This window comes from Erithacus rubecula (assembly GCF_903797595.1).
Source record: "Erithacus rubecula genome assembly, chromosome: 23".
Classification (NCBI taxonomy): domain Eukaryota; kingdom Metazoa; phylum Chordata; class Aves; order Passeriformes; family Muscicapidae; genus Erithacus; species Erithacus rubecula.
The window spans coordinates 5,405,551-5,425,714 of NC_136675.1; the positions used below are offsets into that span (position 1 = coordinate 5,405,551).

A 20,164-nucleotide genomic window follows, 5' to 3' on the forward strand; every position below is an offset into this window, starting at 1 on the left:
GTGCGGGTCGGCAGCGGGGGGCTCTGGGGTTTCACTGCAGCCCCTCAGTACAGGGGTCCCTTGGGGGCGGCGTGGGCCGAGGCCGCCAGGCACAGGGTGGGCTCGCACAGCCCCGGCAGCCCCGGCGGGCCCGGAGCCCCCGCCCGCCCCCAGTGCCCCGGGGACCCCCGCGCCCCCCGAGAGCCCGGGCGGCCGTCCAGAGCCTGGCCCGGCACCCCCGGGATACCTGCGGAGGGACGGAGAGTCAGCGGGGGGAATGGGGAATTAATGGGGTGTGGGGAGTGGGGAATGATGGGGAATGAATGGGGAATGAATGGGGAAGGAATGGGGAAGGAATGGGGAAGGAATGGGGATTGGGGTGTGGGGAATGGGGAATGAATGGGGAAGGAATGGGGAATGAATGGGGAAGGAATGGGGAATGAATGGGGAAGGAATGGGGAATGAATGGGGAAGGAATGGGGAATGAATGGGGAATGAATGGGGATTGGGGTGTGGGGAATGGGGAATGAATGGGGAATGAATGGGGAATGAATGGGGAATGGGGAATGAATGGGGAATGGGGTGTGGGGAGTCGGGAATGGGGATTGGGGATTGGGGAATGAATGGGGAATGGGGATTGGGGAATGGGGTTGGGGAATGGGGAATGAATGGGGAATGGGGATTGGGGAATGGGGTTGGAGAATGGGGAATGAATGGGGAATGGGGATTGGGGAATGGGGTTGGAGAATGGGGAATGAATGAGGAATGGAGATTGGGGAATGGGGTGTGGGGAATGGGGAATGAATGGGGAATGAATGGGGAATGGAGATTGGGGAATGGGGTTGGGGAATGGGGAATGAATGGGGAGTGGAGATTGGGGTGTGGGGATTGGGGAATGAATGGGGAATAGATGGATAATGGGGATTGGGGAATGGGGAGTGGGGTGTGGGGAATGAATGGGGAATGGGGATTGGAGTGTGAGGATTGGGGAATGAGGTGTGGGGATTGGGGAGTGGGGAATGGGGTGTGGGAATGGGGTATGGGAATGGGGAATGGGGATTGGGGTGTGGGGAATGGCGGTTGGGGTGTGGGACTGCTGCTGGTGAGGGGTAGAGAGATCCCAGAGAGAGGGAGGGATTGATGAAAGTGGGAGATTTGTGGAATGAACCTGGGTGGGTTTGTGGGATGAAACTGAAGGTTTGTGGGATGGATCTGGGAGAATTTACAGGATGAAGCTGGGCGGGTTAGTGGCATAAGACTGTTCAGATTTTGCAGGACAAACCTGAGCAGGTTTTAGGGATGAACCTGGGCTGATACGACTGTTCAGGTTTTGTGGGATGGACCAGAAGGTCCCTAACCACCTTGGGCTCATCACCCCAAGGTGACAAAAGCCACTTGGGGACACCTGGTCTCACCTGGGATCCCTGGAGGACCCGGCATTCCCGGGTGCCCACGGCCAACATCTCCCCGCTCGCCTTTCTCTCCTCTCTTCCCTGTGGGTTAAAAAGGAGGGAAGGAATCCATGGATGATGGGAGTGGAGGGATGGGGACAAGCGTGGCAGTGCCACCCTCCTGGGTGCCACGTGCCACCAGCACCCACCTTTGGGTCCGACATTGCCGATCTGCCCGACGGCTCCCAGGATTCCGGGGACGCCTCGGGGTCCCATGGGGCCATGGGGACCCTGCTCACCGGGGGGCCCTGGGGGCCCAGGGGGGCCGGGGGGTCCCATGGCCCCCACCCCGCCCAGGGCGGCTCTCTTGGCACTCACAGCCACCTCTGCCAGCTGCTCTGTGGGGCAGAGAGGGGCCAGGCTGGGATCCAAGGGGTGGCACCCACAGGATCCATGGGATGGCACCCACGGGATCCATGGGATTAATGGGATCCATGGGGTGGCACCCACGGGATCCATGGAATCCATGGGATGGCACCAATGTGATCCACAGGATTCATGGGATCCATGGGATGGCATCCGTGGGATCCATGGGATTAATGGGATCCACGGGATTCACAGGATCAATGGGATTTATGGGATCCATGGGATGGTATCCACAGTATCCATGGGATCCATAGGATTAATGAGATCCATGGGATTCATGGCACCCACGGGATCCATGGGATTACTGGGATCCACAGGATTCATGGGATGGCACCCGTGGTATCCATGGGATGTCTTCCACAAAATCCATGGGATGGCATCCATGGAATCCATAGGACTAATGGGATCCACAGAATTCACAGGATCCATGGGATTAATGGGATCCCATGGGATCCATGGGATGGTACCCACAGAACCCACAGGATCAATGGGATCCCACAGGATCCATAGGATTAATGGGATCTCAGGATCCATGGGATGTGACCCTGCTCAGCCCTCACCTTGCAGCATCTTCAGCACCACGTCCACGATGTGCTGGTCCCCAGCGTCCCGGCCCTGCAGGAAGGGAATTTTGCTCCTTCTGTCCCTTCCCAGAGCCATTCCCAGCCCCAATCCCAATCCCAGGTCACCTTCCCACCCTGCTCCTCCCCATTCTGTCCCCTGATGCTGGGTTTGTGTAGGGATGGTTTATGGGTGCCCCACATGATGGGAAGGACAGGATTTCCCCCAGGGAAGGTGGGATCCCAGCTCCTGAGTGGAACAGCAGCTCGTTCCCAGGGGAGCTGGGTGGGAAGGAGAGGGAATTCCTGCAGGGCTGGAGCAGCTGAGGGCACAGGGAGAAGCTGAGGAGGGGTGTGGGATCGTGGTGGGATTGGTGGGATTGTGTGGGATAGTGTGGGATTGTGTTGGGATCATGTGGGATCATGTTGGGATTGGGCGGGACAGTGTGGGATCGTGTTTGGATCATGTGGAGATCAGGTGGGATTGTGGTGGGACTGTGTGGGATCATGTTGGGATTGTGTGGGATGGTGCTGGGATCATGTTGGAATCCTGGGGGATCATGGTGGGATCAGGTGGGATTGGGTGGGATCGCGTTGGGACCGTGTGGGATTGTGTTGGGATGGTGTTGGGATTGTGTGGGATCGTGTGGGACTGTGTAGGACCGTGTGGGATGGTGTGGGTCCATGTGGGATCATGTAGGACTGTGTAGGATCATGTGAGATCATGTTGGGATTGTGTGGGATGATGTGGGATCATACAGGACTGTGTGGGATTGTGTGGAATTGTGTTGGGACGGTGTTGGGATGGTGTGGGACCGTGTAGGATCATGTAGGACCACGTGGGATCAAGTTGGGATTATGTAGGATTGTGTAGGGTCGTATAGGACTGTGTTGGGACCGTGTTGGACCGTGTAGGATCATACAGGACCGTGTGGGATCTAGTTAGGACTGTGTAGGACCATGTGGGATCATGTAGGACCGTGTAGGATCATGTAGGACTGTGTGGGATCAAGTTGGGACTGTGTAGGATTGTGTAGGATCATGTAGGACCGTGTGGGACCATGTAGGATTCGGTAGGACCATGTGGGATCAAGTTGGGACCGGGCGGAACCGGGCTGGGACTGTGTAGGATTGTGTAGGATTGTGTGGGACTGTGTAGGATCGTGTAGGGCCATGTAGGATCGTGTATGATCGTGTAGGACCGTGTAGGATTGTGTGGGATCAAGCTGGGTCTGTGTAAAATAGTGTAGGATCATGTAGGGCCGTGTAGGATCGTGTAGGACCGTGTAAGACCGTGTAGGACCGCGTAGGATCGCGTAGGATCATGTAGGATCACACAGGACTGTGTAGGACTGTGTGGGATCGAGCTGGGTCTGTGTAGGATCGTGTAGGGCCGTGTAGGACCGTGTAGGATCATGTAGGATCACACAGGAACGTGTGGAATGAAGCTGAGTCTGTGTAGGACCATGTAGGATCGTGTAGGATCATGTAGGACCGTGTAGGACCGTGTAGGGCTGTGTAGGACTGTGTAGGATCGCGTAGGGCCGTGTAGGACCGTGCAGGACCGTGTAGGGCCGTGTAGGGCTGTGTAGGATCGAGCTGGGATTGTGTAGGACCGTGTAGGATCATGTAGGATCGTGTAGGATCACACAGGACTGTGTAGAACTGTGTGGGATTGAGCTGGGTCTGTGTAGGGCTGTGTAGGATTGCGTAGGATCGTGTAGGGCTGTGTAGGATCGTGTAGGATCGTGTAGGATGGTGTAGCCATGTAGGATTGTGTAGGATTGCGTAGGATCGCGTAGGGCCGTGTAGGATCACGTAGGATCGTGTAGGGCCGTGTAGGGGCGTGTAGGATCGTGTAGGACTGTGTAGGATCGCGTAGGATGGTGTAGCTGTGTAGGATTGTGTAGGATCGTGTAGGACGGTGTAGCCGTGTAGCATCATGTAGGATCGTGTAGGATCGAGCTGGGATTGTGTAGGGCCGTGTAGGGCCGTGTAGGACCGTGTAGGATTGCATAGGATCGTGTAGGGCCGTGCAGGGCCGTGCAGGGCCGTGCAGGGCCGTGCAGGGCCGTGTAGGACCGTGTAGGGCCGTGTAGGATCGTGTAGGGCCGTGTAGGATCACGTAGGACCGTGTAGGGCCGTGTAGGGCCGTGTAGGGCCGTGCAGGGCCGTGTAGGGCCGTGTAGGGCCGGTACTCACGGCGGCGCCCCGCGGCCCCGGCATGCCCGGCACCCCGCGCTCCCCCAGCAGCCCCCGAGCCCCGGGCGGGCCGGGGTAGCCCCGAGCTCCCGGCGCTCCCGCGTCCCCCGAGGGGCCGGCGTGGCCCAGCTCGCCCGGGATGCCTTGCTGCAGGAGGGGAGAGAGGAGAGGGGCTCAGCCCGGCTGAGCGTGGGGCTGCACCCCAAAACCCCAAACACCGGCGGGGCTGCACCCCAAAACCCCAAACACCGGCGGGGCTGCACCCAAAAACCCCAAACACAGGCGGGGCTGCACCCCGAAAACCCCAAAACACCGGCGGGGCTGCACCCCAAATACCCCAAACACAGGCAGGGCTGCACCCCAAAAACCCCAAACACCGGCGGGGCTGCACCCCAAATACCCCAAACACAGGCAGGGCTGCACCCCAAAAACCCCAAACACAGGCAGGGCTGCACCCCAAATACCCCAAAACACAGGCGGGGCTGCACCCCAAAAACCCCAAACACAGGTGGGGATGCACCCCAAATACCCCAAACACAGGCGGGGCTGCACCCCAAAAACCCCAAAACACAGGCAGGGCTGCACCCCAAATACCCCAAACACAGGCGGGGCTGCACCCCAAAAATCCCAAAACACAGGCGGGGCTGCACCCCAAATACCCCAAACACAGGTGGGGATGCACCCAAAAACCCCAAACACAGGCGGGGCTGCACCCCGAAAACCCCAAAACACAGGCGGGGCTGCACCCAAAAACCCCAAAACACAGGCAGGGCTGCACCCAAAAAACCCCAAACACAGGCGGGGCTGCACCCCAAACAGGGCTGGGCTGAATCCGGGATGGAGCCCAAAAACTGGGGATGAGCCTGAATCTGAGTCTGGATCCCAAATGGGGCTGGGCTGAATTCGGAATGGAGCCCAAAAATTTGGGCTGAGGTTGAATCTGGGTCTGGATCCCAAATGGGGCTGGGCTGAATCCAGAGCTGGATTCCAAAAATTTGGGCTGAGGCTGAACCCAGAGCTGGCTCCTAAAAAATTTGGGTTGAATCCAGAGCTGGATCCTAAAAATTGGGGCTGAATCCAGAACTGGGTCCTAAAAATGGAGGCTGAATCTAGAGCTGGATCCCAAAAATTTGGGCTGAGGCTGAACTCAGAGCTGGATCAAAAAATGGGGCAGAGCCTGAATCTGGTGCTGAGCCCAGAATCTGAGCCTGAATCCAAGTTTAACCCCAAAGAAGAGCTGAGCCTGAATCCAGGCCTGATTCCCTCATCTCCAGGGAAAATATTCCCTCATTCCCTCAGCCAGGAGGATCCACTCCAGGTGAGAACCCCACAAATCCTCCCAAACTCCCCCCTAATCCCCCCCATCACTCACCTGTCCCTTGGGTCCTGGCTCTCCTGACTCCCCCTGGGGACAGAGGACAGGCAGTCAGGAGGCAGCAGGAATTTTGGGATGGAGCTGGAGAGCCCAGCATGGGGAGGGACCCCCCAGAATTCCCAGGAATGCAGTATTCCCATCGGGAAGAACCCACCTTCTCTCCCTTGAGCCCTGCCAGGCCGTGCACACCGGGATCTCCCTAAAGCAAAGGAGAGATGGGAACATTCCCAAAGTCACCCCCACCTCTGGGATGAGGGTGGAATCCATGGAGAAGGTGCCTGGGGTGTTAAACCCAGCTCTGTTAAACCCAGCTCTGTCAAACCCCTGCTACTCACAACGCTGCCTTTAGGGCCGGTTTTGCCTGGAGAGCCCTGGAAAAAGGAAAATGTGGGATGAGCCCAGCCCAGAGCAGCATCCCTGAGATGCCACCTGGCTGTCCCCAGAGCTGTCACCTTGTCTCCTTTGACTCCAGGCAAGCCTTGGGGTCCTGGGATCCCCGGTGGGCCCTGCTCACCCTTTGGCCCCTGGAAATCCAAGGAAAGAGGGGAAATGAGTGAGAAGAGGAAATGGAAAGAACTTTTCCCATAAAGGCATCGAGGTGCAGCTCCCCAAATCCCAGCCCTGAGGGGGGACAGGGCACAGAATTATGGAAAAGCCACACCAAGAGCAGGGATCTTCCAGGGATGGATTCCTGTCCCTAGAAAAAGCACCAATTTTTTTTTTTTTTTTTTCTGTTTTTCCAGCTCAGGGAAGTTCTGGAGAGGGGCTGAGCAACCTCCTGGGATGGGAGGAAATTCCTGTCCCAGCTGGGGCTGCAAACCCAGTGTGGTGCCACAAATCCCTGAGCTATTCCCTAATCCCTGAGCAGCAGGACAGGCCTGGGACTGAGCCCAGGATCAGAGGGGGGGTCTGGCTGTGTCCTGCTGATCTGGGCTCAGCATCCCCCAATCTGGGGCTGAGTGTCCCCTCGTGTCTGGATTTGGGGACAGCTCAGAGCATCCCCCACATCCCAGCCTGGATTTGGGGACAGCTCACCATATTTAGGGACAACTCAGAGCATTCCCTGTGTCCCAGCCTGGATTTGGGGACAGCTCAGAGCACCTCCCGTGTCTCAGAGTGGCTTTGGGGACAAATCACCAGATTTAGGGACAATTCAGAGCATCCCCCATCTCCCAGCCCAGTTTTGGGACAACTCAGAGCATCCCACATGTCCCTGTGTGGCTTTGGGAACAATTCAGAGCATGTCCCATGTCCCATCCTGGCTTTGGAGACATCTCACCAGTTTTGGGGACAACTCAGAGCATTCCCTGTGTCCCAGCCTGGATTTGGAGACAGCTCAGCACACCTCCCATGTCCCAGAGTGGCTTTGGGGACAAATCACCAGATTTAGGGACAATTCAGAGCATCCCCCATCTCCCAGCCCAGTTTTGGGGACAACTCAAAATCCCACATGTCCCTGTGTGGCTTTGGGAACAATTCAGAGCATCCCACATGTCCCTGTGTGGCTTTGGGGACAATTCAGAGCATCCCACATGTCCCATCCTGGCTTTGGGGACAATTCAGAGCATGTCCCATGTCCCATCCTGGCTTTAGGGACACCTCACCAATTTTGGGGACAACTCACCGCTCTGCCCTGCTCGCCGGGGGGACCCACGAGGCCACGCTCGCCCCTGTCACCCTGCGGGGAAGGAGCGGGGTCAGGGCCACTCCCCCGGCACGGCCACACCCCCGCGGTGTCCCCAGTGTCCCCAGTGTCCCCAGTGTCCCCAGCTCACCTTCGGCCCGGGGACACCCTGCGGGCCCTGCTCACCCCGAGGTCCGGGCTCGCCCTAAAAACGGGAGAGAAAATCCCACAAAAAGATGGGATCGACCGGGCACCGTGTGCCAAGGGAGGGGTGGCCCTGTCCTTGTCGCCACTGCAGGGTGGTGACAGTGACAGGAGCAGTGATTCCCGGGAGGGAATGAAATGCCAAATTCTGCTTTTAGCTTAAAAAAAAAAAAAAAAAATAAAGGACAAGAGAGAGATAAAAACCGATGCTGTCCCCGAGGGGACACGGGGACATCTCGGTACTTACGAGCTGCCCTGGGGCACCGGTGACACCGGGGTGGCCCCGAGGACCCGGCTCACCCTGTGAAGGGAGGGACAGAAGGGTCAGCAGGAGGGGACAGGGAGGGGACAAGAGCCACGGGGTGGATGCTCAGAGCTGTCACCCACCTTGTCACCTGGGCCACCTTTGCTTCCTGGCTGGCCTGGCAATCCCTAAGGAAAGAGAGCTGGGGTCAACCTCTGGGCACAGCTCAGTGTCCCCATGGGGTGCTGGCCCTGTCACCTCTGGGCACAGCTCAGTGTCCCCATGGGTGCTGGCCCTGTCCCCCCTGGCTCAGAGGTGTCACCCCTCAGGGGACAGGCTGGGGAAGGTCCTGCACTCACAGCTTGTCCCCGGTGTCCTGGCGTTCCCGGGCGTCCGGCCTGTCCTGTGCCACCCTGTGAGGGACAGGGGGTGTCACCAGCAGGGGGGTGACAGGGGCCTCCTGCCCACCTGCCCTTGACCCTGTGGCCATGCCAAGGGACGTTGTCCCTCTGCCATTGCACGAGGAGCAGGTGGCATGCCCTGTGCCAGCTCCTGCTGCCCTGTCACCTTCACTCCTGGGATCCCTGGGGTGCCATCCTTGCCATCGATGCCCGGGAGACCCTGAGAAGGGAGAGGTGTCACTCATGTCACTCATGTGACCCCTCAAAGGGACACAGAGGCTTGTGCTGGGGACACAAAATAAGAAGGGAAAGGAACATGCCAGGTCTGTGCTGGTGGGGACAAACACACTGTGCCCAAGGGTGGCACAGTGGGGACAAGGGACCATGCCCAGGCAGGGCACAGTGCCACCAGCTCTACTCACATTCTCCCCCTTGGGGCCAATGTCACCCTGGGGTCCCCTGATGCCACGGCTACCCTGGAGCAGGAGGGGACAAGGGTCAGTGTCCTGCTGGTGCAGGGACAAAGCAGGGACAGGGCAGGGACAGGGCAGGGACAGGGGGAGATGCCCCTCGATGGGGCAGAACCCACCATGGGAAAAGAGGACACTGTCATTGCCGGGTCACCTACCAGCTCTCCCTTGTCACCAGGATCCCCAGGTGGTCCCTTGGGTCCTTCCCTGCCCTGGAGGAGAGAGGAAAACAAGGATTGAGCAGGGAGAAGAGCAGAAGAGAAGAGCAGGCAGGGGGAGGGGACACCCACCGGGCGCCCGGCCGCGCCGACGCTCCCCACCATGCCCTTGTAGCCAGCAGGACCCTGCAAAGAGAGCAGGGAAGGGTCAGTGCCCCTCCCAGGGCAGAGAGTGGGGGTTGTAAGAGCTCTAAGAGATAAGAGAGTGGTAAGAGAGTGAAGTAAGAGAGATTTTCCTATTTACAACACAATAAATCTATGTTGAATATTCTAATTTCCACTAACTAATCTAATACAAGATACAAATTCTCTAACGTTTACATGCAAACTATAGGAATCACTACATTACCATGTTTTAGTGCTTTCTTATCTCTAAACCTTATCTCAGACCCTTCCTGTCATGCCTGGGGAGGGTCTCTGCTGGATTTTTGATATTTGTAGCAACTGGAGTTATATTAACAAAGGGAAAACATCTTCAAGCATCCACATTGTTGCTCTCCAGCCACTCAGCTGAAAACTCCTTTCATTTCACTCTCACTTATAGTTTCATATTCTCAAAATCTTTTGCTAGGCAATCATATTTATAAAGTTTCCCTAATTCACCCATCCCAGCACTCACCGTCTCACCCTTGGGTCCTGCCATGCCAGGATAACCCCTGAGCCCCTGAGGTCCCTGCAGGGAAGGAAACCACAGCCAAGTTAGCTGGAATAAACCCTGGAGCAGCCCAGGGGGAAGCAACAATTACAGCAAAACTCAACACAGCTTTGCCAAACACGAGGAATTGCAGCCCCTCCTAATTCCAGAGCCCCCAGCAGGTGCTTTTCCAGCTGTCAGTTCCATAATTCCAACAGGCCCAAACTGGAGTCACTTCCCTGGCCCAGAACTCTTGGCTTCAAAGCAGTTCTGCCCTTTCCTGGCCTGGAGGGCTCAGCCCAGTAATTGCTTTTCATCTTCAAAGTGCTCTGAGAATTCCAGTGGCTTTAATTCTCCCCCCGGGGCAAGGGGGACTCAGGGGACAGCAGGGATTTATCCCAAATTATCCCTGGGAACAGCCCAGGTGCCCGTGGAGCTCTTCAGAGGGATGGGATGAAGGCTTTGCTTCAGTCCCAGTGCTGGACACGCTGGTGTCACCTCCTGGTGACAAAGGGGCCACCCCCAGTTCCTGCAGCACTTGGGGGACGAGGATTTTTTGGGAGAAAAGGATTTACCGGAGGGCCTGGGACTCCTTGTTCTCCAGAGGCACCAACGTCCCCCTTGGGGCCCTGCATGGAGAAAAAAGGGAATGTTGGAGGGAGAGGGGGGACAGAGCACCCTGGGGACACCCCAGCCCTCCCTGGCACCCAGCAGGGGATGGGGACAGGTGGCCCTGCCCAGGAAGCCACCATGGGAAGTCACTCTGGTCTCACATTCCAACATTTCCCTTTTCCTCTTTTCTCCCCTCTTCCTTTCCCTCCCCAAAAATCCGTGCCTGGCTGAGATCTGGCTGAGATCCTGCTGGGATTTGCCTGGGATCCTGCTGAGACTCTGCTAGGATCTGGCTGGATCCTGCTGGGATCCTGCTGAGATCCTACTGGGATCTGATGGGATCTGGCTGGATCCAGCTGGGATCTGCTTGGGATCCTGCTGGGATCTGGATGGATCTGTCTGGATCCAGCTGGGATCTGGTTGGGATCTGTCTGGAATCCAGCTGGGATCTCTCTGGGTCTTGCTGGGATCTGTCTGGATCCAGCTGGGATCCAGCTGGGATCTGGCTGAGATCCTGCTGAGATGTGTCTGGGATCTGTCTGGATCTTGCTGGGATCTGCTGGGATCTGGCTGGGATTTATCTGGGTCCTGCTGGGATCTTCTGGGATCTGACTGGATCCTGCTGGGATCTGCAGGGATCTGTCTGGATCTGCTGGGATCTGCAGGGATCTGTCTGGATCTGCTGGGATCTGTCTGGAATCCAGCTGGGATCTGCTGGGATCTGCTGGGATCTGCTGGACCTGCAGGCCCCCGTGGGACACTCACCTGCTCTCCCTGCTTGCCCGGCTCTCCGAGGGCACCGGGGCGGCCCCTGTGTCCCTGGGGGGGAGGAAACTCGTGAGGAGCCCCCCTGGCACAGCTGCAGGGCCCCTGCCACGTCCCACAGAGCCCCCTGCCCCCACACCACCCTGGCTGCCTGCTGGAGACAGGGTGGGGCTCAAAACCCCACTGGGGACATTGGGGGGGTTCAGAATTCCACAGGTGACATTGAGGGGCTCAGAATCCCACAGGTGACTTTGGGGGGATCAGAATCCCACAGGTGACATTGGGAGTGGCTCAGAATCCCACAGGTGACTTTGGGGGGGTTCAGAATCCCACAGGTGACATTGAGGGGCTCAGAATCCCACAGGTGACATTGGGGGGGTTCAGAATCCCACAGGTGACATTGAGGAGCTCAGAATCCCACAGGTGACACTGAGGGGATCAGAATCACACAGGTGACATTGAGGGGGGTCAGAATCCCACAGGTGACATTGGGGGGTTCAGAATCCCACAGGTGACATTGAGGGGCTCAGAATCCCACAGGTGACATTGGGGGAGGGGGTGGCTCGAAATCCCACAGGTGACATTGGGAGTGGCTCAGAATCCCACAGGTGACATTGGGGGTATCAGAATCCCACAGGTGACATTGGGAGGGTCAGAATCCCACAGGTGACATTGGGAGTGGCTCAGAATCCCACAGGTGACATTGGGGGGGGTCAGAATCCCACAGGTGACATCCTGAGCTGGGGTTGGGGCTTTGGCACAGGGTGCCACCCCCAGGGGACTTTTCCCACAGCACCTTTTCCTCCAGTCCTCCCTGTCCTGGTGCTCCAGAGGTGCCAGGGAAGGATCCTTCACTCCACCACATCCTGCAGGTGACAATTCCCATTTTTCCCCCCCATGGAAGCTCCAGGACTCCCTTACCTTCAGTCCCTGCAGTCCCTGGGGGCCCTTGGGACCTGGGGGGCAGCTGGTGGGACACTGGGGGGAGAGGAAGGACAAGGATGAGTCAGGAATGACCTGGGAGGAGGGGGAGGGAAGGGTCCTGCTCCAGCTGGGACACAGGGGACACCCTGGTCACAGCAGGGACAAGGTCCTGGCAGCTCTCACCAGAAAATCAGCGCTGCCCTCCACGCCCTGGAGGTGTCCTGGGAGGCCCTGCAGGGATGGAAACCATCAGCATCCCATAATTTTACAGCAGGGTGGATTTACAGGGGCAGGGAGCAGGGAATGGGGTGGAGGGTGAGAGCCAGAAACTGAATTCCAGCCCAAAATCCTGGGATGAGCCTGAGGGATACTCACAGGTTTCCCTGGAGGGCCTGGGGGACCCCTGGGGCCATCAGGTCCAGGGTCACCCTAGGAAAAAAAATAGGAAAGGAGAATTTGGGATGAGGAGGTGGAGACCCAGGATGTCCCAGGACGTCCCAGCAGGAATGGGGACACCCCCAGGGTGGTGGCACCATGGGAATCTCCATTCCCACATTACAGGATTGTTATTATAATTATTGTTATTTCCTGATTAAGGATTAAAAACCAACAGGAGGGGAAGATTTTTTGTGCCCCTTCCTGACTCCTCACCTTGGGTCCCAGCACTCCAATCTCCCCAGGAAGTCCAACCTGGCCTGGGAGCCCCTTGGGGAGAAGAGAAAAAATTCATAGAATGAGAGAGGAGAGAGAGAAATCCATGGAATGAGAGAGAGAAATTCATGGAATGAGAGAGGTGAGAGAAATTCATGGAATGAGAGAGGAGAGAAATTCATGGAATGAGAGAGGAGAGAAATCCATGGAATGAGAGAAGAGAGAGAGAAATCCATGGAATGAGAGAGAGAAATTCATGGAATGAGAGAGGAGAGAAATTCATAGAATGAGAGAGAAGAGAGAAATTCATAGAATGATAGAGAAGAGAGAAATTCATGGATTGAAAGAGGAGAGAGAGAAATTAATGGAATGAGAGGAGAGAAATTAATGGAATGAGAGAGGAGAGAGAAATTAATGGAATGAGAGGAGAGAAATTAATGGATTGAGAGAGGAAAGAGGGAAATTCATGGATTGAGAGAGGTCTCATCTGACCCCTCCCCTCTGGGAGATTTCAGGTTTCAGCTCCTCCTGCACAATTCCCAGCAGGACCCCGAGCCCCCATCCCAGCCCAGAGTGTCACTTACAGGAGGTCCTGGCAGGGAAGGACCCTGCAATAAAAAAAACAAACCCCACAGTTGGTTCAAATCCCCCAAATCCCCCAGAATTCCTGCCCCAAGGAGGGCAGAGAGGATGGAGCAGGGGTGGGAGCAGCAGGTACTCACAGGCAGCCCTGGTGGTCCCGGGGGTCCGGGCTGGCCCTGCCAGGACACAGGAGCAGAGTCAGGATGGGGAAGGAGAAGCTGCTCCAACCCCCCCGTGCAGCCTCGGGGCCAGAAACTGCATCGGGCTGTTCCTGAATCCAGGAATCCCTCAGAGGGAGGGGAGGGGGCTGGGAATGGGGAATGGGGAATGGGGGATGGGGAATGGGGGAATGGGGAATGGGGAATGGGGGATGGGGGAATGGGGAATGGGGGAATGGGGGAATGGGGGAATGGGGGAATGGGGGAGTGGGGAATGGGGAATGGGGAATGGGGAATGGGGGAATGGGGGAGTGGGGGAATGGGGGAATGGGGAATGGGGGAATGGGGAATGGGGGAATGGGGGAATGGGGAATGGGGAATGGGGAATGGGGAATGGGGAATGGGGGAATGGGGAATGGGGAATGGGGAATGGGGGAATGGGGAATGGGGAATGGGGAATGGGGAATGGGGGAATGGGGGAATGGGGGAATGGGGAATGGGGGAATGGGGGAAATTGGAATGGTGGGAATGTGGGAATTTGGAATGGTGGGGAAGTGGGAATGTGGAATGTGGGAATGTGGGAATGTGGGAATGTGGGAAGGTGGGAATGTGGGAATTTGGGAATGTGGGATCCTGGGACTGTGGGATCCTGGGAAAGTGGGAATTTGGGGATGTGGGAAATTGGGAAGGTATGAATTTGGGAATTTGGGAAGGTGGGATGCTGGGAATGCTCACTCACTTTGGCTCCTGGCCTGCCAAGGGCTCCTGGCTCCCCCTTGGCTCCTGTCAGGCCCTGCCAGGAACAGGCTCAGTTATTCCCCCATTCTCCAGCCAGGGATTTGAGCTGTTCAAACCCAGCAGGAGCAGCCAAGGCTGGAATTTCATGGCACAGGGACCCTCATGCCCTGAGCTCCACCCATCCCTGATCCCGGTTTTATCCCTGGGATGGGGCAGGAACCCACCCCATACCCGAACTCTTTTGGGATTTCCAAAGTGGGAAAGGGTGGCAGAAGCAATTCCCAAGTTCTTTTGGGATTCCCAAGGTGGGAAAGGGTGGAAGAAGCAATTCCCAAACTCCTTTGGGATCCCAAAGTTGTGAAGGGATGAAAGAAGCAATTCCCAAGTTCTTTTGGGATTCCCAAAGTGGGAAGGGATGGAAGAAGCAATTCCCAAAGTGTTTTGGTATCCCCAAAGTGCAAAAGGGTGGCAAAAGCTCTTCCCAATCCCATTTGGGATTCCCAAGGTGCTCTCAGCTCCTGCTCAGAGGATTTGGGGACGTTTCTGTGTGGGACAGGGGGAGTTGCTGTGGCAGGGCAGGGACACCCGGGGGGACAGGGGACAGGGGACAGGGGACAGGGGACAGCTCACGTCAATGCCCGGCTTCCCGGGGGGCCCGTCCAGACCAGGGGCTCCAGGCTCGCCCTTGACACCCTGGGAAAGGAACAAGTGGGATTAGGGTGGGATGAGCCCCTCTGGAATGTGGGGTCAGGTTTGGGATGAGTGGGGTCAGGTTTGGGATGAGTGGGGTCAGGTTGGGATGAGCAGGGTCAGGTTGGGATGAGCAGGGTCAGGTTTGGGATGAGTGGGTTCAGGTTTGGGATGGGTGGGGTCAGGTTGGGATGAGTGGGGTCAGGTTTGGGATGGGTGGGATCAGGTTGGGATGAGTGGGGTCAGGTTTGGGATGAGTGGGGTCAGGTTTGGGATGGGTGGGGTCAGGTTGGGATGGGTGGGGTCAGGTTGGGATGAGCAGGGTCAGGTTTGGGATGAGCGGGGTCAGGTTTGGGATGAGCGGGGTCAGGTTTGGGATGGGTGGGATCAGGTTGGGATGAGCAGGGTCAGGTTTGGGATGAGCGGGATCAGGTTTGGGATGAGCGGGATCAGGTTTGGGATGAGCGGGGTCAGGTTTGGGATGGGTGGGATCAGGTTTGGGATGAGCAGGGTCAGGTTGGGATGAGCGGGATCAGGTTTGGGATGAGCGGGATCAGGTTTGGGATGAGCAGGGTCAGGTTTGGGATGGGTGGGGTCAGGTTTGGGATGGGCGGGGTCAGGTTTGGGATGAGTGGGGTCAGGTCTGGGATGAGCAGGGTCAGGTTTGGGATGAGCGGGGTCAGGTTTGGGATGAGTGGGATCAGGTTTGGGATGAGTGGGGTCAGGTTTGGGATGAGCCCCTCTGGTGTGGGGTCGGTGGGGGTGGATACTCACCGGGGTTCCGGGGGCTCCAGCAGGGCCTTTGTCACCCTGGGGACAGGGACAGGGACAGGGACAGGGACAGGGACAGGATCAGCCACCCCACACAGCCCATCCAGGGCCATCGGGGTCCCTGTGCCCCCCATGGGGTATCCAGAGCCACAATCCCCCCCCAAAATCCCTCTGGGATGTCACTGTCCCTCCTCAGGTCACCTTCCAATCATCCCCTACACCCCAACCTCCCAAAAAAACCCCCATTCACACCCCAATTCCCGAGCTGTGGATTTGGGGTGCAGAGCTGGGGCTGCCCTGCCTGGCCTAAACCAGCAGTGGGAACATTTTTACCCTTCTCTTTTCCTGGTGTCCAAGGCTTTCCTGCCCCCACAGAGCAGGATCTCCATGGGATGAAAATTTTACCCCATTTTTACTCCCCCTTTCCCTGGTGTCCAAGAGTTTCCTGCCCCCACAGAGCAGGTTCTCCATGGAACATTTTTTATCCCTCCTTTCTCTTTCCCTGGTGTCCAAGGATCTCCTGCCCTGCTGGACTGGGATCACATTTTTACCCCATTTTTGTTCCCTCTTTCCCTGGTATTCAAGGATTTCCTGCCCCAACAGAGCAGGATCATCATGGCATCACATTTTAACCCCATCTCTGCTCCCTCTTTCCCTGGTATCCAAGGATCTCCTGCCCTGCTGGACTGGGATCACATTTTTACCCCAGTTTTCCTCCCTCATTCCCTAGATTCAGGGATATTCAAGGATTTCCTGCCCCAACAGAGCAGGATCACCATGGGATCACATTTTAACCCCATCTCTACTCCCTCTTTCCCTGGTGTCCAAAGATCTGCCCCCATGCAGCAGGATCTCCATGGGATGAAATTTTTACCCCGGTTTTCCTCCCTCATTCCCTAGATTCAGAGATATTCAAGGATTTCCTGCCCCAACAGAGCAGCATCTCCACAGGATCCCATTTTAACCCCACTCCTGCCGGGATGGAGCAGCATCTCCAAGCATTTCTCCTCCACCTTTCCCCCCTGACAGAGCAGGGTGAGGCAGAGCGAGCAGGGAGCACCACCCCAGCCCTGTGCCACTCCCGGTGTCCCTTTTGTGTCCCCTCCCTCCCCGCAGCCCCTGCCCACTCACATCGATGCCATCAGCTCCAGGCACTCCCGGGGGGCCGGGGGGCCCTCGAGGGCCGGGCTCTCCTGGCGGCCCCCGCTGCAGAAAAAGGGAAGGATCCACATCAGAGGAGTGTGGAATGCGCCAGGAATCCTCTCCCAGGGGGCTGGGATGGAGAGGGGTCAGAGGATCCCCCGGCACAGATGGGGGCGTTTCTCACATGGAGCCTCCAGTTCCTCCTTGCCCGCCCAGGTTTTGTCCCATTTATCCCATTCCCTGTTCTGGGGTCCGTGACTGGGGGATCCATGGGGTGATGGCAGCATTTTTACCACTCCTTCCTATTTCCATGGTATCCAAGGGTTTTCTGCCCCAACAGAACAAGGATCTCCATGGGATCACGTTTTAACCCCATCTCTGCTCCCTCTTTCCCTGATGTCCAAGGATTTCCTGTCCCCACGGAGCAGGATCTCCATGGAATGACATTTTTACTCCAATTTTGCTCCCTCTTTCCCTGGTATCCAAGAGTTTCCTGCCCCTGTGCAACAGGTTCTTCATGAAACATTTTTTACCCCTCTTTTCTCTTTCCCTGGTGTCCAAGGATCTCCTGCCCTGACGGAGTGAGATCTCCATGGGATGAAATTTTTACCCCATTTTTGCTCCCTCTTTCCCTGGTATTCAAGGATTTTCTGCCCTGCTGGACTGGGATCACATTTTTACCCCGGTTTTCCTCCCTCTTTCCCTGGATTCGGGGATATTCAAGGATTTCCTGCCCCAACAGAGCAGGATCTCCACGGGATCCCATTTTAACCCCCCTCCTGCCTGGATGGATGGAGCAGCACCTCCAAGCATTTCTCCCCCACCTCTCCCCTCCCTGACAGAGCAGGGTGCCCATGGGGTGAGGCAGAATTTCCAAAGACCCTTTTTAGCTCAGAATGGGATTTCTGGGAGCACTGGCAGGATTCAGGTGCCCAAAACCCCAGGATGAGGTGGGGGACCCCCCAGCCCCTCCGTGTGAGCTCTCCCTGGGCTGAGCTGGCTCCACTCCCAGGCTCTGCACAAAAGCTCCATTCAGGGAAGCTCCTGGAGCTCGGTCCTGGCTTTGAGGTTTGCACAGAAGTCGGCAAAGAAACCTCTGTTATCCTAACAGGGAGTTCAGAGGGGAAAGATTCCAGTCCTGGAGACTGGAGCCCCGGTGTTCCTGCACTCCTGCAGCTCCTCCAGCACCCCGGGATGGATTCATTAAAAAATAAATATGAATGCAAGGAATAAATATAGGAATAAAGGTAAAAACGGGGAGGAGAGGTGCTGCAGGACAGGAGAGCCCCAGCTCCACCCTGGATTCGGGGAGGGGGCGAGTCCCCATCCCTGGGATCACCCTGAATGGCACCTTTGTGCTGCCCCGGGAACGGATTCCAAAGGGTTCCTTGTTCCCGAATTTCCCACATCCCCCTTGCTCGGCCCCCACAAACCCGTGGGGATCCCGGGGGGGGGTTAGGAAGGAGTTGTGCCCCAGTTTCCAACAGGCAGCTCACACGGAAAAAATTCCCAAAACTTTTAAAATCTGATTTTTTTTATAGTTGTAAGGCAAGGAGAGTTTTTCCAGGTGGAATCCCGCTGTCTGCCCCTCTCCATGCCTCACTCTGTTTTTCCAGATCCATTTTCTTCTGCCCCTGGGTGAGTCTGGAGACCCCTCAATGGTGCCCACAGAGCCCTGGGGGTCTCAGAGCCCCCCTAGCTCTCTCAGGAGCAAATTTCCCACAAAATCCAGTGGCAAAGACAGACCCCCCCACTGCCACTCCAGGGGGAAAAGCAAATTAAATTTGTTTAGCCAACAATTCCTGAATTTCCAATCTGCACAGAGAGGTCTGTGGGGCTGTTCCCACCCTGCCAGGGGGGAATTCCTGGGAAAAGCAAGGGAAAGGTGCTGGGGGAATAAAAAACCCAAAATGCTCAGGACTGCAAGGGAGAGAAGATGGGAAATGTCCCTTCTTCATTCCCTCTCCATCCCTTTTCTATCCCCTCTCCATCCTCTCTCAATCCCTTCTCCCTCCTCTCTCCATCCTCTCTCAATCCCTTCTCCATCTATTCTCCATCTCCTTTCCACCCTCTCTCCATCCCCTCTGTCTGTCCCTTCTCCATTCTCTATCTCTCCTCCATCTCCTTTCCATCCCCTCTCTATCCTTTCTTCATCCCTTCTCTATCCCCTCTCCATTCCCTGTCCATCCTTTCTCTATCCCGTCTTTATCCCTTCTCCATTCCCTCTATGTCCCTTCTCTATCCCCTCTCCATCCTCTCTCCATTCCTGCTCCATCCTCTCTCTATCCCCTCTTTATCCTCTCTCTATTTTCTCTCCATCCCCTCTCTATCCCCTCTCCATCCCCTCTCTATCCCCTCTCCATCCCCTCTCCATCCCCTCTCCATCCCGTCTCCATCCCCTCTCCATCCCCTCTCCATCCCGTTCCAGCCCGGAGCAGAGCAGGATCGGGTGCTGCACTCACCAGCTGCGCCAGGCAGAGGCAGCAGCCTTGGAGCAGGAGCCAGAGCGGCGACACGAGGGTGACACGGGCCATGGCGAGCGGGCTGGCACCGAGCGGGGCTGGCACCGAGCGGGGCTGGCACCGAGCACCGACTCGCAGCGCTCCGGGACACCGGGGAGAGGAGGAGGAGCAGGAGGAGGAGCAGGAGGAGGAGGAAGGGGCTCATTAATATGGAGCAGGGGGATCGGGGCAGGTCCCCGCCCCTCTCAGGTGAGCCCGTGGCTGCTGCGGGCTGGGTGGGGACAGAATTTGGCACGGTGGGGACGGGATTTGGCACGGTGGGGACGGGATTTGGCACAGTGGGGACAGAATTTGGCACCGTGGGGACAGAATTTGGCATGGTGGGGACGGGATTTGACACGGTGGGGACGGGATTTGGCACAGTGGGGACAGGATTTGGCACAGTGGGGACAGAATTTGGCACGGTGGGGACAGGATTTGGCACGGTGGGGACGGGATTTGGCACAGTGAGGACGGGATTTGGCACGGTGGGGACGGGATTTGGCACCGTGGGGACAGAATTTGGCACGGTGGGGACAGGATTTGGCACCGTGGGGACAGAATCCCGTTCCCATTTCCAGTTCCTATTCCCATTCCCATTCCTGTTCCCATTCCCATTCCCATCCCCATTCCCAGTTTTCATTCCCATCCCCATCCCCATTCCCATTCCCATTCCCAGTTTTCATCCCCATTCCCATTCCCAGTTTTCATTCCCATTCCCATTCCCATCCCCATTCCCATTCCCAGTTTTCATTCCCATTCCCATCCCCATTCCCATTCCCAGTTTTCATTCCCATTCCCATCCCCATTCCCAGTTTTCATTCCCATTCCCATCCCCATTCCCATTCCCCATCCCCATTCCCAGTTTTCATTCCCATCCCCATTCCCAGTTTTCATTCCC

General features: G+C 56.9%; 1 protein-coding gene across 1 annotated transcript; it reads right to left on the reverse strand.

Annotated features, from left to right (window-relative positions):
* Positions 1-44: 44 nt before the first annotated feature.
* Positions 45-19,344, reverse strand: COL9A2 (collagen type IX alpha 2 chain; the record flags this gene model as incomplete). The annotated part of the gene is made up of 32 exons (XM_079325575.1): positions 19,225-19,344; positions 16,751-16,825; positions 15,623-15,658; positions 14,789-14,851; positions 14,160-14,213; positions 13,403-13,438; positions 13,265-13,288; positions 12,681-12,734; positions 12,405-12,458; positions 12,213-12,260; positions 12,027-12,083; positions 11,106-11,159; positions 10,304-10,357; positions 9,714-9,767; positions 9,167-9,220; positions 9,035-9,088; positions 8,829-8,882; positions 8,573-8,626; positions 8,365-8,418; positions 8,149-8,193; positions 8,009-8,062; positions 7,709-7,762; positions 7,558-7,611; positions 6,386-6,457; positions 6,269-6,304; positions 6,088-6,132; positions 5,931-5,963; positions 4,559-4,705; positions 2,357-2,411; positions 1,580-1,768; positions 1,395-1,472; positions 45-226 (listed from the first exon to the last, which is right to left on the reverse strand). The coding sequence occupies exons 1-32, from the start codon at positions 19,294-19,296 to the stop codon at positions 45-47; spliced, it is 2,049 nt and encodes a 682-aa protein (XP_079181701.1). The 5' UTR covers positions 19,297-19,344.
* Positions 19,345-20,164: the final 820 nt, after the last annotated feature.